The sequence below is a fragment of the Ochotona princeps genome, chromosome 14 (genome assembly GCF_030435755.1).
Source record: "Ochotona princeps isolate mOchPri1 chromosome 14, mOchPri1.hap1, whole genome shotgun sequence".
Taxonomy (NCBI): Eukaryota; Metazoa; Chordata; class Mammalia; order Lagomorpha; family Ochotonidae; genus Ochotona; species Ochotona princeps.
In genome coordinates, this window is record NC_080845.1 from 20,171,532 (window position 1) to 20,186,549 (window position 15,018).

The 15,018-nt window shown below is 54.2% G+C and overlaps 1 protein-coding gene across 6 annotated transcripts in view; it reads left to right on the top strand.

The window, feature by feature from the left end:
* The window catches only part of PTPN3 (protein tyrosine phosphatase non-receptor type 3), a 103,931-nt gene that overhangs the window by 74,660 nt on the left and 14,253 nt on the right, over positions 1-15,018 (top strand). For all 6 annotated transcript variants that reach the window (XM_058672304.1, XM_058672302.1, XM_058672303.1 and 3 more), the window contains 5 exons: positions 3,082-3,268; positions 3,356-3,433; positions 4,684-4,740; positions 5,747-5,903; positions 8,906-9,051. In XM_058672304.1, coding sequence (XP_058528287.1) covers positions 3,082-3,268; positions 3,356-3,433; positions 4,684-4,740; positions 5,747-5,903; positions 8,906-9,051 — 625 coding nt within the window. The remainder of the gene's footprint in view (positions 1-3,081; positions 3,269-3,355; positions 3,434-4,683; positions 4,741-5,746; positions 5,904-8,905; positions 9,052-15,018) is intronic.

Sequence of the window (15,018 nt, forward strand, 5' to 3'; positions counted from 1 at the left end):
TTGGTAGATGCAAGAATTAAGTGATGATTTAGATAGATGGCCGGATATACCAGTGTCTGGACAGAGGACAGGAAAGATGGGACAGCATGGGGCTCCCAGGTGTTCACAGTGGGGTGCCACCAACTTCGGCTTTCACAACCACATCACAGGAGCAACCTCACACGATATGTGCCTGCATCTCAAAGTTACTGTGATGTCAGTGAGCAGGGCGGCATGCTGGGTGCCACCCAGGATCAAGACGGGGCGGACATCTCACCAGGGCATCCAGGAGTGAGTGGGCTGAGGGTCAGCAGGTGCCTTCTTGACTTGGAGGTGTCTGGCAGCTCAGGGGCTGCGTAGGCGCAGACTCAGAGGCCGTCATTCCACATCAGGAAAGGAACTGAGTGCCCAGGGAACTGTGCCGCGAAGGCCGTGTCCCAGTGGCCCACTGGCCATCGGCCCCACGCTGGCCGCTCTGACTCTGGTCGATCACAACAAAACTCGGCAGGGTTCCCCTCCTCCTGACTTGGGACAGACCCCTTGCTCTTGTCTGCCCTCCCCATCCCCCTTCCCAGTCACTGGCTTTGTGCTACTCGCCATGACTTCTGCCTTCCTTTGCTCCTCCCCCCAGGGGACCCCAATTCCACAGTCCCGTCTGCTCTCCTCCACAGTGGCTTTCCTCAGCAGCACCTGGGCTCTGGCCCCGCTCTTGGGGGTCTTCCTTCTTGGCATCCTAGTGCCGTGCCCTCCAGCTACTTTTTCTTCCCACACCAAGGCCCCCTCCCACCGTCTGTCTGCCCATTCTGTGCACCAGAATGTCCACGGTCCGTCAGGCCGAATCGCAGCCACGTGATTCACTACTTCATTAGCTCCAAGAAGTCTCTCCGACCCCTCTTAGAAGCCAAGCTGGGGCTTGAGCGTTGCACTGATTGTCCTAATAGTTTAGTAGCATACCATTATCTTTAAATACTGCGCTATTCTGGATAGATCATTGAGGTGTTTTTTTTTTTTAATTACAGAGTTAGATATACAGAGAGGAGGAGAGACAGAGAGGAAGAGCTTCCGTCCAATGATTCACTCCCCAAGTGACCGCAACGGCCGGTACTGCGCCGATCCGAAGCCGGGGACCTCTTCCGGGTCTCCCATGTGGGTGCAGGGTCCCAAGGCTTTGGGCCATCCTCGACTGCCTTCCCAGGCCACAAGCAGGGAGCTGGATGGAAAGCAGGGCCGCCGGGATTAGAACCGGCGACCATATGGGATCCTGGCGCGTTCAGACTGAGGACTTTAGCCGCTAGGCCATGGCGCCGGGCCCAGATCTTTGAGTTTTATAGTGCAAAAAAAGTTCTTTGTTAATTGCTTGCATACTAACAAGGTAAAGAAATATACCTTAAAGCCTCATACAATGAAATCCACAAATTATGGAGTTTAAAAAGACATAGCGAATAGAAAAATCCACCGCCGTTTTATTGAAATGACTACTCCATGCACCTCTGTATCGTAGCCTTGCTTTTCTGATTTTTCCCACATACCCCTTGCCCTTGCCATTGCTTCCAGCCACTCCTCTCCCCTCTCAGGGACGTTACAGATGGGCGAGCATCCTTCACAACTTCTGGTCAAGTCCATACCTGTGGCACCAAGTACAGTTTGCCACTTGAGTGTAACAGTTGCCCCTTCTGCCACTAGATGGTGCTCTTGTAAACAGTAAGTCCCAGCAAAGCTGCCTTGCAGGGTATGTTGTCTTTTTGGCATCCTTTTAATTGAAGTCTCATTTGGGCTGGGAAACTGAATTCAGTTCTCTGAAATTCATCACAAGCCTTCCCTCGACTGACTACTTAGGACCACAAGGCCAAACTTTCCCTTTGATAATGGCTTGCTCATAGCAATGCTTCTGCTTCAGTCAGTTGCCCAATGTCCCAATGTTTTATTCAGATGAAAGTCAAGGTTGTGAATAATGTTGTGAATACGATGCACATTTCTTGTTTAAATCAAGCTGCTCTGAACCCTCTAGGATACAATGAAGCCTAGTTTTTAAGAGAAAAACAGAGAAGAGCTGGAAAAGTGTTTAGTAAGAGGCAAAGGCAGCTGCCTCCTGCCTGGTTTTGCCTTAGCTAAGTTTCCATGTGTGCCCACTTCCGTTGTCGCTCTGCCTTGTATAAGGTTAGAATGGGGCAGGGTCTTGACTGGAAAGAACCCCATCTTTGTAGGTGGCTTCAGGCACCTGTGCCAGGCATGTGACTCTGGAAGAGACTGGGGTGGGGGGCAGGGACAGGTGTTGGTCCTGGCAGCCCTTTGGAGCCTTGTCTGAGTCTCTAGCCTCTCTTGACCTATGTCAGGGCCTGTGAAATGGGACTTGGGCCTGGTTACCATAGGGGTCACCAGGTGACCATAGGGGTCTGTTTAGCTCTCATCAGCTGTCAGTGTATGGGATGGACTTGTCCAACAGGACTTCCTATATGGCAGAATGCTCCTGTAGCCATTGCCATCCCGTGCCAGCATCAGGCATGTGCCTGGCTGAACTGGTCAGAGGAAGGCTTCATTTCGGTAGCCCACATGATCACATTGGGCAGGGCAGGGCAGCTGTAAAACACCTGAGGATCTCTCCCAGGTAGAAAAACATGAAAAACATGAAAAACATGGCCTCCGCCCGGACCATTCGGAGTGTCACAGGCAGAGCAGACGCACTGGGGATGGGATACAGGGTGGCCAAGAGTCTCCTGAAGCAGGGACTGAGAGGGGAGGTTGCCTACAGGGGAGATGGAGGCAGGTGCATTGGGGAGCTTGCCAGGCAGCACCTGTGTCAGCAGCACCACCTAGACCTACCTCTCAGGGCCTTTTGAGCGGCCAGGAGAGCCAAGTACCCGGAGGTGCCTGAATGTTGATCCCATTCTCCTGTTAGTGGGAGGCTTTGGAGGTGAGACAGAAGAGAGTGAGGGCAACCAGACGACATGGGGCTGGGCCTTGTGGCTCTGCTGCACTTACCAGGGACCTGTGCCCACCTGAGCTGCCAGCCTTTGCCCCCCCATGCGCCCCATCAGCAATGCTTGTGCAAGTGACCGACACCGACCCAGTGATTAAAATCTTTCCTCCTTCCCCATGATGAAGGAGCTTATCCGAGAACAATCCAGCCCCAAGCTGCCTGACGCAGAAGTCATCCAGTTCTGTGTCTTCAAACGCTCCAGGCTCCTCCTCCTCTTCCCCTGACGGCATGGACCAGAAGGTCTCAGAGGACCCTCACAGGGCCAGCCGAGGGGCCTCCACCGAGGACGGCAGCCAGTACTACTGTGACAAGGTGAGTGCACCACCCTGGCTCTGTTGGCCCCACGTCTGCACCCAGAGCCAGAAGCACCATGACTGACCACTTTTGAATGTTTTCCAGAATGACAGCAGTGACGGCTACCTGGTCCTAATCCGGATCACGCCAGATGAAGATGGGAAGTTCGGATTTAACCTGAAGGTTTGCATCCACATTTATTAGGGCCCTTCGTGCCAGAGGCCTGTCTTCAGAGGAGCTTTTGACTTCCTGAACTAGCCGAGGAGATCGGCTCAGCCCTTGGAATGAGCAGCAGCGAAGCCCAGTGCCTTCTCTGGGCCTGGTGCTGACCTTGCACGCTGGTCATGCCGCCTTCCTGAGTTCTTAGCATCAGCAGCGACATCTGTTGTAAAGCCCACCTTGCAGGTGAATCTGGATATTTAGCTCGGCCAGGGCTTACAGTGCAGGCCTCAGTGCAGCTCAAGCTGCTGCATCGGGGTGTAGCACGCCCCTTCTCTCCTGGCTGTCTCTAGCAGGGCCTGGCTGCTGACTAGATCCTCTGGGTCTTTGTGAAAGGCATTGTTGGGAAGGCAGGTGAGCTCCCCGCTGCATTGTTCCCCCAGGCTGGCTCGGCACAGCAGGTGCACCAGAAGCCTCCTGTCCATGAGACCCAAAACATTTCCTCTCTGGGCCCTTTGCAGGCAAAGTCCCGAGCCACCCTGCTGCAGAGCACAGCAAGCACAGGCGTGTGGCCTCCTGGGACCTGCACCCCTTGTGAGCGCTCATGGAGCTGGAGCTCTGCTGAGGCTGCAGCCCTTCTGGGAGCCCCCTTCCCCAGCAGTGCTGGGACCATGGCCTGGGCAGTCACAGAAAGCAACCAGTGGCAGTCATCTGACCTGACCATTATGCCAGTCAGATGTCCACTTCCCACATTAGGAGTGCCTGGGTTCGGTGCCTGTCCTTATTTCTACTCCAACCTCATTCTGCTGGTGTAGACCCTAGGAGACAGTGGGGCTGGCTTGGAGTTGAGTGCTTGTGACCCACGTGGGAAGACCTAGATGGAGTTCCTGAGCCCTGGCTTCAGCACTGCTGTTCCAACCATTGTGGGGCTGTGGGAAGTTAGTGGATAGGGAGGGAGCATGAGATACAATCCTCTCTCTCTCTGACACTCAAATAAAAGATTGTAGGAGCTCGCCCTTGCAGGTATACCTTAGCTTCCTGGGCTGTGGCGTGGCATAAGGTGGCTTCCCAGCCTTGCCAGTTCTCCTGGTTCTCCCTGCAGGCACAGAGGGATCAGGGTCTTCTCTCATTCCAGAAGGGCCATGAGCTCTGGGATTCATTGCAGAGCCTGAAATAGGAGCCCCCTCCTGGCCACCAGCCCTGCCTTCATTGGTCTCCCTGGGTCTCGTGGCCAGGAACGGCTCACTTGATTTTCTGCTTTAAAATGATCACAGGGAGGAGTGGATCAGAAGATGCCGCTCGTGGTCTCCAGGATAAACCCCGAGTCACCTGTGAGTAAATGTGTCACCTGTTCGTTCCCCTGTCTGAATCCTAACAGGTTTCTCTTTCTTGTGTGTGTGTTGCAGGGTTGCTTTATTAAGGGGATTGCTTTTTCGTGGTAGCAAAAGAATGTATAACTATGCCTATGTAGATAGGTTTTCCAAAACTTTCTGGCTCGGTGGAGGAAACTGGACACCTGCATCACCTAGGATCCCGCTCAGATGTGCGGGGTCTTTGTCAGATAGGCAGGGATCTTGTCAGGCGCAGAGACTGTCAGCTCCGAGCCCAGGCTGCTGAGGCAGAACTGCATCTGTGGCAAGGCCCCAGGGTGACTTCGTGGGCCTGTTTGCTTTTGGAGTAGTGGTGCCTCAACTGGAGGAAACAGGCTGCTCTGAGTAGAAATGTGGACCCTGTGTTGGTCCCACCACCTCACCGTCAGCCCCACGCCCCGCACCCCATGCTCCCAGCTCTCTCCTGAGGCCTCCTAAGATCGTTTCTTTTCTTTTCCTCCTAAAATACTGTCTTGGCTGTTCATAAGGTGTCCAAGTCATCTTGCTGTGGATGATGACAGTACCCACCTTCCCTGGGTACCTTTCCCATCACTGGCTTTTGTGGAGCAGAACATCAGAGTTACTGTGCCAGCTGCCAGGGAGTGTTTGAGACATCAGCTTGGGGTTCACTCTTGTCGCTGTAGGATTCTGAGAAGGCTCTGCCATTGGCTACAGCCTCTTCATCTCTCCTCTCCCCGGTGCGTTCTGCCTTTACCAAGGCCCCCTTACAGAACACATTTCCTTCTATCCATCTCTAGCTGTCCACCTTAAAATCCAAAGGCAGCTACATAGTGGATAGTGTGATGGGCTCCCATAGCTGGCTTAGCCTTCCAAGTCCCACTGCCACCCAGCACAAGCGAGCCCCAGCAGCCCAGCTGTAAGGGATGAGAGCGCAGTGCCTTCTGCCAGACCTCCCCAAGGACTGCATCCTGGTAACCGCGGGAACTCGCTCCTCCCCTGCACACAGGCCGACACCTGCATTCCTAAGCTGAACGAAGGGGATCAAATCGTGTTCATCAACGGCCGGGACATCTCCGAGCACACGCATGACCAAGTGGTGATGTTCATCAAGGCCAGCCGGGAGTCGCACTCACGGGAGCTGGCCCTGGTGATCCGACGAAAAGGTAACTGCTCCGCCCCCTGCCCGCCTGTCGGGGAGGAGGCACCCCCATGGGTGCACCAGTGTGTGTATGTGGTGGGGCAGAGGGCTACATCCCGGAATGTACTGGTGAAAATCAGGAATATTCACATCACGGCTCAGGTGTCTGCTTCGTGGTCCCAGGAGGCCTGGCTTGGTGGTCTGCACCCGCCGTTCTCCTACACAGGGCCGGAGCCTCTCCCTGTTGCTCCCACGCCCCAGCACATCTTTGCCTTTCCTGAACCCTTTAGAAGGAGCTGGTTACCTTTGACCCATGCCTTGGCACAGAGGAAAGTGGGGCCAGCACCAGCCTTTGGTGCTGGTGACCCCAGCTTTGCCTCCTGTGCCGCACTGGGGGAGCCAGAGCAAGTTCCACACTGCCTGCAGCTCCATTTCCAGGCAGGGTAACAGGAGCGCAGCTAGAATCTCATCTCCCACCACACCCCACCCCCAGTTCTTAGGGAGACTCGATGACCTGTAGGGCCAAAAGCACCTGGCATGTCTTCTCCCACCACACCCCACCCCCAGTTCTTAGGGAGACTTGATGACCTGTAGGGCCAAAAGCACCTGGAATGCCTCCCAGCCTGGGCTGGCCCTCCATGGGCTGTCATTGCTGCTTTTGTTGCTACGCTTGTGCCATAACAAGCCATGTCCCTGAAGGCCTCCCATGCAGCCTGAACAGCACTGGCCATGAGGATGGAATGTGGCTACGCATCCTTGCCCCACCCCTGCACCCATGTGGACGCAACCCCACCTGTGTAGACACAGGCCTGCCTGTGTAGACGCAGCCACACGTGTAGATGCAGAGCCGCCTGTGTAGACACAGCTCTTCCTATGTAGATGCTGCCACACGTGTAGACCCAGAGCCGCCTGTGTAGAGGCAGCCCCATCCTGCTCTGCTGCTTGTCTGCCTCCCCAGAGCCCCCAGCCCAGAGCCAGCAGGACAAGCCCCGACCCCACCTCCTCAGCTGTGCAGGTGCCACCACCCAAATCCCAGCAGCCACAGGCCAGCACACAGCAGGGGGCTCACTGTGCGCCAGTTGCTCTGTGTCATCATCCTCCCCAGGCTCGTGACTCTCCTCAGAGCTTAGTGGTGTTTTTCCCAAGCCGAGAACAGAGCATGGGGCAGCAGAGTCCCAGAGGTGGCGGGGCTGCCCCACCTCCCATGTGATTGGCAGGGAATTGCTCTCCAGCAGCAACAAGCAGGCAAGCCCTCACGCTGGTGCACCTGTGGCTGGCTGGTGTCTCAGGGAGAGACCAGCAGGCAAGTCCTTCCCACCCATCCCCCTCTGGGCCCTGCGGAGCCGGGTGGGCAGACACCTGCTTCAGGAGAAGGATTCCAATGTGCAGAGACTAGGAGCTGACAGAGCAGCTGGCTTTCTAGTAATACGTTTCTTGCTTAAGTAAACATTTTGGTAGAAACAAATTCATTGGAAGAAAAATGCTAAAAAGTCCGTGGTAGTACAGGCAGCATGCTATGACAGTAGTCCTCAGCATGGCACAGAGGAGCTGAGCTGCTGTTGGCATCTGGAGGAATGAGGTCACTGGAGCCAGGTAGCATACCAGGTTCCTGTGCCCCTTCCGCCAGGTTAGCTCCCTGGGGACAAGTCTCCTGCCCAGAGACTCACTCCCTCTTCTGGGAAGGGGGGAGAGTGACCGCAGAGGCAACTTTGTGATGACACCCTGCAGCCATGTGGTCACTTTCTTTCAATATCCCTGTTCTCTTGCAGGCAATACTGAGCCTCTGAGTGAGGGAGCCACTTCTCTCTGAGTGGCAAGGGAAAGTTCAGAAATAATTGCCAAGTTATTGATTTGGGAGGTTACAGAAGAAAAAAAAAAACAATAGAGCCAAGCAGGTGGGAAGGATGAGCGTGCAAGGTCGGGAAGGAAGGCTTGTTTTTACCAACATGGAGTTCAACCAGAAGAGAGAACCTGACCAGAGGAGGAGGAGGAAAGAGGTCAGGGCTGGAAAGGCAGAGCCTGATCCAGCAACCTGGAGTTACAGGGATAGCTTGGGACTGCCCCAGGTTTCTCCAGGAACATACCCCGTTTCTTTCTTAAGATTGAGTTGTCAGAGTTACAGAGAGGGAAAGAAGAGCTCTTGCAGGCACTGGCTCACCCGCCACATGACTACAAGAGCCAGAGCGGGGTCATTCCGAAGCCAAGAGCCATGTGGATTCAGGGGCTCAGGCACTTGGCCCATCCTCCAGTGCTTTCCCAGGATCATTGGCAAGGAGCTGGATTGGAAGAAGAGCAGCAGGAATTTAAACTGGCTCCCACATGGGATGCTGGCACAGCTGGTAGCAGCTTTAACAGCTGTATTTCTTTATTTGAACAAAGGCACTCCCTTCTGCTGAGTCACTGCCTAGAAGCCTGTAGTGGCCAAGGAGCTGAGGCTCGGAGCCAGTCACTCCACTGAGGTCTCCCATGGGAGAGTGAGCGGCAGGCACGCAGGGGTGGGGGACCTTTTTGCTACCAGGGCCTCTTTGGGCATTGATTTGTTGTGTTTTGTCATGCCTACCCATTGCCTTGACATTAGCAGGAAGGTAGAATTGGACTGGGGTAGGGACTTGAACTCAGGCAGTTCAGTGTAGGACATAAGCAGGCATCTGCCACATCCCCCAGATGCCACAGTTTGAGTGTACATGAAAAGACCCCAGGGAGGAACAGCAGGAAGTAAGCGGAAAATGACCAGGTCCCAGAGAGCAGACGAGGAATGGCTACTGTCAGAGCATTGTTGTCCACTCCCTGCTGTTGGCAGAAGCCTGTTCTTGCTTGACACTGTCCCTTAACACCAACCAGAGAGATGAGTGCATGGTCTGTGCGATTAACACACATTGAATCTTTCGCTGGGAAGTCGCGGCTTAGGTGAAAATGATTGCCGTGGGCTTGGTCCTGTATTAAAGAGTGCCAAGCCCTCTGCACCCCAGCACCCCCAGGACAAGTTGGTAAGGGAAGCGGGGATCCACCCCATCTCGTGCCTTGCAGCTGTGCACACACTTGCCGAGATCAGATCTGAAGATGAACTGAACCAGCTCCTCCCCCTGCGTCCCGAGGGTGGCGACACGCTGGCAGGCTCCATGGAGCAGCTCAAGAAGGGCCTCGAAAGTGGCACGGTGCTGATCCAGTTTGAGGTAGGTGGCTCTGAGAGTCAGGCACCTGCCACCCCAGCCTGCACTGAGGTGCCTAGGGCAGACACGATCCTCCTCTGTGGCACTGACAGATGTGTGTGTCACTGACCCAAGCTGCTGCAAGGAACCCCTGGGGGACCTGTACTCCTTGCAGTGTAGCAGGCAGCCCAGCAGGCGGCCACTCCTCTGGCCCAGAGCATCCACACAGCAAGCGGGCCTTGGGTCTGACAAGCTGGGGCCGGGCCCTCCACCCACCACTGAACTCTGTGTCACCCTGTTTCTGTAGTGCATTTGGTAGTCATGGAGAGACGCGTCAGAAACCCAAGAAGGAGGGCCCAGGAGCAGAGTGAGCTGCCAACACAAAAGCTAGGAGCAGAGGAAAGCGGGGGAGAGGAGGTGTGGGAGCCAGGCAGGGCCAGGTCAGGGCTGGGACTCTGGTCTCACGGACCTCACTGGGAGCAGGCTGTTCCCAGCATGTTGCCCGCTTCTAAGTGTCCCAGAACCCTGTCCACTGACATGATGACATGAAACCCCAGCTTTCCCAGAAGGCCCTGGAGTCCCTTCATGGAGCTTGACCAAAGGGCCACCCAAAGCCAGATCCACTCCCACGTCTGTGTGACAGAGCAGAGTCACAATATACTGGGTTCCCCTCCAGACTGACTCCCAGGTGGAAGAAAGCCGGAGTGCCTTCATGCATTAGAAGATAGAAAAACATCACAGATGAGCACAAAACAGGCAAGAGAAAACAGAATGTGCAGGAATGTGCATGACGGAAGAGGCTCAGGTAGGATTCAAAAACAGAGTCTGGAGCACGCCACCGTTTGTTTGCGAGAAGACCGAACACAGAGGAGAGCCGGGCACAGAACCCAGCGGTGTGTTACGTGAGCATTAACACAGGGTGGGTCTGGGGCGCATGAGTGACATGCACATATAGCTAAAGGAAAGTCAAGGCAGAAAGTGTGGAAAGAGAGCTTATTCCAGGAGTGTACCCCAGCCTGGGGCGGTGTGCACTGAACAGTGGGAGAGAGCACAGAGCAGAAGCCCGCAGGAGACCAAGTTCCTGCCCTCTGCACAATCGGGGCACAGTGGCTGAGGCTGAGCTGATCTGAAGCCAGGAGCCAGGAGCCAGGAGTCCCCTCGGGGTCTCCCATGTGGGTCCATCCTCCACTGCTTTCCCAGGCCACAAGCAGGGAACTGGATCAGAAGTGGAGTAGTGGGGCACGAACTGGTTACCCGAATGCAATGCTGGATATTGAAGGTAGAGGATCAAGCAATTGAGCTGTTGCAATAGCCCCAGTATTTTTCAATACTCTGTGAAAGGAAGAACTGAGAGAAAAATGTACTAGTTTTATTCATCTTTCTGGGAACTGTTTAAGGGGAAAGACACTATGGGGTCATTCATTCCTTCAGCAGGTGTGTCCTAGGTCTTCATCATATGCCCAGTGCTGAATCTGAAACATGAGGAGGGAGGAGGGGTCTGCTGGTCCCACGCAATGTGCAGTCTAATTTTGGCATATTGAGATAGGGGGCACACATCCTACTGAAGAGCAAGAGAGGGCAAGTGTTCGTGGTGCAGAATGAGGAGCTCCAGGAAAGGTTCTGGACTTAGACACAGGATGAATGAAGGGTCAGTGGGTTTAAGTATGGAGTCAAGGCCTGTCCAGGAGCCCACAGGGTATAAGGACACAAAGATCATTTCCAGATGCTGTCCACAGGATGAAAGAACCCGGAGATCATTTCCGGGTGCTGTCTAGGAGCCCACAGGGTGTAAGAACCCGGAGTTCATTTCTGAGTGTTGTCTAGGAGTCCACAGGGTGTAAGGAGCCAGAATGGTCTCCAGGTCCTTCAACCCAGCGAGATTGGTTTGCTGTTGGTCCAGTTGTCCACAAGGAGGCACTGTGGGCCCTCACAGACAGAAGCGCCAAGCCTGCGCTCAGTCAGTGCCCCCGCTGCCTACAGCCCTGACAGGGCACAGCTTTTCCCCCTCACTACCTCACCGAGAAATCCTGATGTCGTAGGAACAACCTTGCTGCACAGGGGGAGCAGTGTCCCCCACAGCTGCCTGGGCAGAGGGACAGCACTGAGAAAGGAAAGCTTGGACGAGCACCAGCTACGCCCACGGCACTGGCTTGCGTCTTAGTCCAGCTCTGGGCAGACGCTATCAAGATGAGGGTACCAGATCTCAGATGGAGTGGCTCGCCGGGGGCTCCTCAGTAAACTGCAGAGCCTGCAGGGAGCCCTCATCGCGACCTGCAGAAGCTGCTGATGCCTGTTGATCGTGAGGGTTGTGGCCGCAGAGTGTAAGATAGGGGCTCAGTGATGTCGTGGGTGGCCGAGCTGCACAGAGCCAGATGTTTGAGGGCCCTGCACCTCCATCCTGTATGTCCCCATCTGTAACTTGGGTGTCTACCAGGTACACTGCCAGGGGCAGGTGAGATCAACATTGAATGTGTTGTCTGCCACATGAGAACTTTCTTTTAGTAATAGCTGCTATGACTTACAAATAGAGGCTCCAAGAGCCTAAGCGAACAGGCCCATCTCCACATAGATGGTCGCATCGCCTTGGCTGCAGATTCTAGGCCCTTCGGTTGTCCCCTGCTCTTCCAGGGCCAGCAGCTGCGGCAGCAGGTCAACAGCAGTGCCGACAGAAGGGAGGTGTAACTGTGGACAGCAGGGGGTGCAGCCAGGCTGCAGGTGGCTCCCCCTCCTGCAGTGGAACCGTGGCTTCCCACAGACTTGCTAGGAACTATTGTTCTCATTAAGGGAATTCCCTCTTCCCTCCCTCCCCTGGCTTTCAGTAAACAACTGCCAGTGTGTTCCAGAAAGCATTTGGTCCGGGCCCGTAATAAAATCACGCTTAATAATAAGCGTTGCTAGAGCATGTTGCAATCTACCAAGTTTGTTCCACATATGTTGCCTTGGAGACGCTCTCAACAGCTCTATGAAGAAGATATGTTCAGCATAACTAAGATTGTTCTTTTATTTTAATTTCTTTAAAAGATTTGTTTTTCTGAAACGCAGAGTTAGAAAAAGGAGATAGAACCCATGTGCTGGTTCACTCACCGAAATGACTGCAGTGCAGCCAGGGCTGGGCCAGGCCAGAGCCGGAAGCCAGGAGCTTCATGCAGGTCTGCCATGTGGGATGCAGAAGCTCGAGCACTTGAGCCTTCTTCCACTGTTTCCCTGGGAGCATTGGCAGGGAGCTGAATCAGAAGTGGAGCAACTGGACTCAAACCAGTGCCCATGTGGGATGCCGGTGTTGCCGGCAGTGGCTTAGCATGCTGTGCCACAATACTGGACCCCAGAATCATCCTTTGAGAGGTGGAGAAGGTGAGGCTTGTCCAGTGTGACACTGCTTCCCAGAGACAGCTAGGATTAGAGTCTGCACTGCGGATGACAAGCCTGTCCACCGCAGCAGCTCCTCCTCCAGCCTCCAGCACCATGCTCTGTAAGGGACTCCAGCATGGGTGGTCTGGTAGCATTTGTAAATGGCCCCAGACTACCTAGATGCCTTTGTTGAGCCAGGGTCAGGGGTTTCTCTTGTTGTTTGTAAAGGAGCATGCTAGGTTCACCCTTGCTCCCAGTCTGTCCGTCCCAGGAGTCACCTGGGGCTCTGTTCCAGTGAGGCAGGGGACCTGTGTTAGGTATAAAGTTGCCAGGATAATGCCTGAGTGATGACACCTTACAAACAAGAGACCAACCCTGTCTACATTCTTTTTTTTTTTTTAAGATTTATTCATTTTTGTTGGAAAGTCAGATACACACAGAGAAGGAGAGGCAGAGAGAAAGATCTTCCATCCACTGATTCACTCCCCACATGGCCATAGTGGCCGAACTAAACCACTCTGAAGCCAGGAGCTTCTTCTGGCTCTCCCACCAGGTATAGGATCCCAAGGTTTTGGACCATCCTCAACAGCTTTCCCAGGCCACAAACAGGGAACTGAGTGGGAAGCCCCATTTCCCATCCAGCTCCCTGTCTCTGTTCTTACCCAGTGCCCAGTGGCTTGCCGCTTGCCCTGCCCTCTGGCCCCCCATTAGTTACAACCTCTTTGGAGACTTAAGGAATTCAGCTGACAGCCAATACCACTCCCTCAGTTGACATACAGGGGGTAGCAGCTACAGGGGCCCACAGAAGCCACACGGTATCTCCACCTGTTGGTTTCCTCACCATCCACATTTACCAAAACAGAAGCCCTCTCCTCCTTTCTGATGACCATTTTCCCTTGACTTGCTGCAGCTGTGCCCATCATGGGAAATAACCAGCAGTGTCCACACAGGTGACTCATTGGCCCGTGTGACAGCTGTAAAAGTTGCATTGAGAAGGCCAAAGGTGGCTGAAATCTTGATAAGAGGGTTTTAGCTGACTGTGTAGAAATTCACCCAGTGGTTATGACTTCATGTTGGAACCCATCCCCAAATACAGAATGCATATAAAAATAGCTTTCCAGGGAATCAGTATAATATGTCTGGACCATATGGTGGGGACTAGGGACCATGGATGACCATGTGTGCAGTCTGTATTGCACACACCAGGAGCCCCCTTAGAGGAGATGTTGCTGCAAGCTGGTGAAACTCAGTGTCCCAGGAACAGGATGCACAGACAGCACAGCTGTACGGAAGGTCCCCCGTTACCAGCAAGCACTTCACAGCACAGCTTGATGGGAAGGCACAGCGACTCCAGATCTACTTCGGAGAGTCTCTGTCCCCCCGGTCAGGCAAGAAAGAAAGGGACTATTCCCAGTAAGAATGAGCCAGGCACAGAGAGAGAACTGTTGGTTCGTCACCCAAGTCGGAGGAGGCAAGCCACCTCTCAGGGCTTCTCTCAGTCGCCCTCAGCCTGGTTAAGAGACACCATGAATGCCTTCCTCTGCCCTGCTCCGTTTGCGTGTTCTGCACCCTTTGTTTAACCACAGACCCCGCCATTGCTTCTCACTGCAAATGGTTCTTGCATTTGCAGAACCATTTGCAGTGAGAAGGGCTGACCAGTAAACGCCACCAGCACAACCCCTGCCTCAATGAAGAGGGTGGCCAAGGGACTCGGACTGGAAGCTGATGGTCACAGAGGTGTTGAAAGTCACTGGCTTTGAAGACGGTGCTGGGTTCCCAGAAACCCTGAGAGGGGCTTTTTGTGCCGTCTGCTCTAAGCTTCACACACTCCTCCACTTCCATTCCCCTCTCACACCCTACCCTTTCGCTTCCTCTCTACCTTTCCCTGGGTCCTTAGGCAGGAAGTGGGGTGCAAGGAGGAACTCATAACTGTACAGACAGTTGAGGCAGGCTTCCTCTGCTCTGCCGGGCCTGCCAGCTCGCTCTGGTTGGAGCCCACCGGTGTCTGAAGCCCGCATCTGTGACACCAGGACTGCATTTCTTTTGGCACTGGCTGGGTGAGAAGAGTGAGACGGCCCAGGTCCTTTCTCACTTCCACTCTCTGCTGGTAGATCACTGTGCAAAAACAAAAACATCTACTTGGAAAACCATCCATTGCTCCATCCCTCTCTGGTGACTCCGACCCTCATTTACATACAGTTGTTCCTTAGCAACCCCTCTCAGCCAACTTCATAATTCATCCACCGGTGCAGAGGTTGCTACAATGATGCTCCGGTTGGATGAGGATGTGGAAGTTCATCGTTCTCCAGAGAAAGCGGCTTTGCTATCCTCTCCACTGTGACCCTGCCTCCCAGCTGCTGGGTTGCTCCCATTGTAGGACAGAATCAAAAATCTGGCAGTTCTTTGCCTCACATGCCTTCCATGCAGAACTACCGGAGGCAAACCCTGTCATTCCAAGAAATCATTTTTAAAAGCCTTGAGTCCAGTTCCAACTGATAGCATCCGATCGGAACTCATTCCCATGCATTCATGACCCCTCTAGAAAGTCATGCCCAGGAGTCCCTGTTCCTGGCATGTACCCATGTTCCTGGCATGTGTCACTGTTCCCAACACACACCCATGTTTCTGGTGTCTCTGCACTCT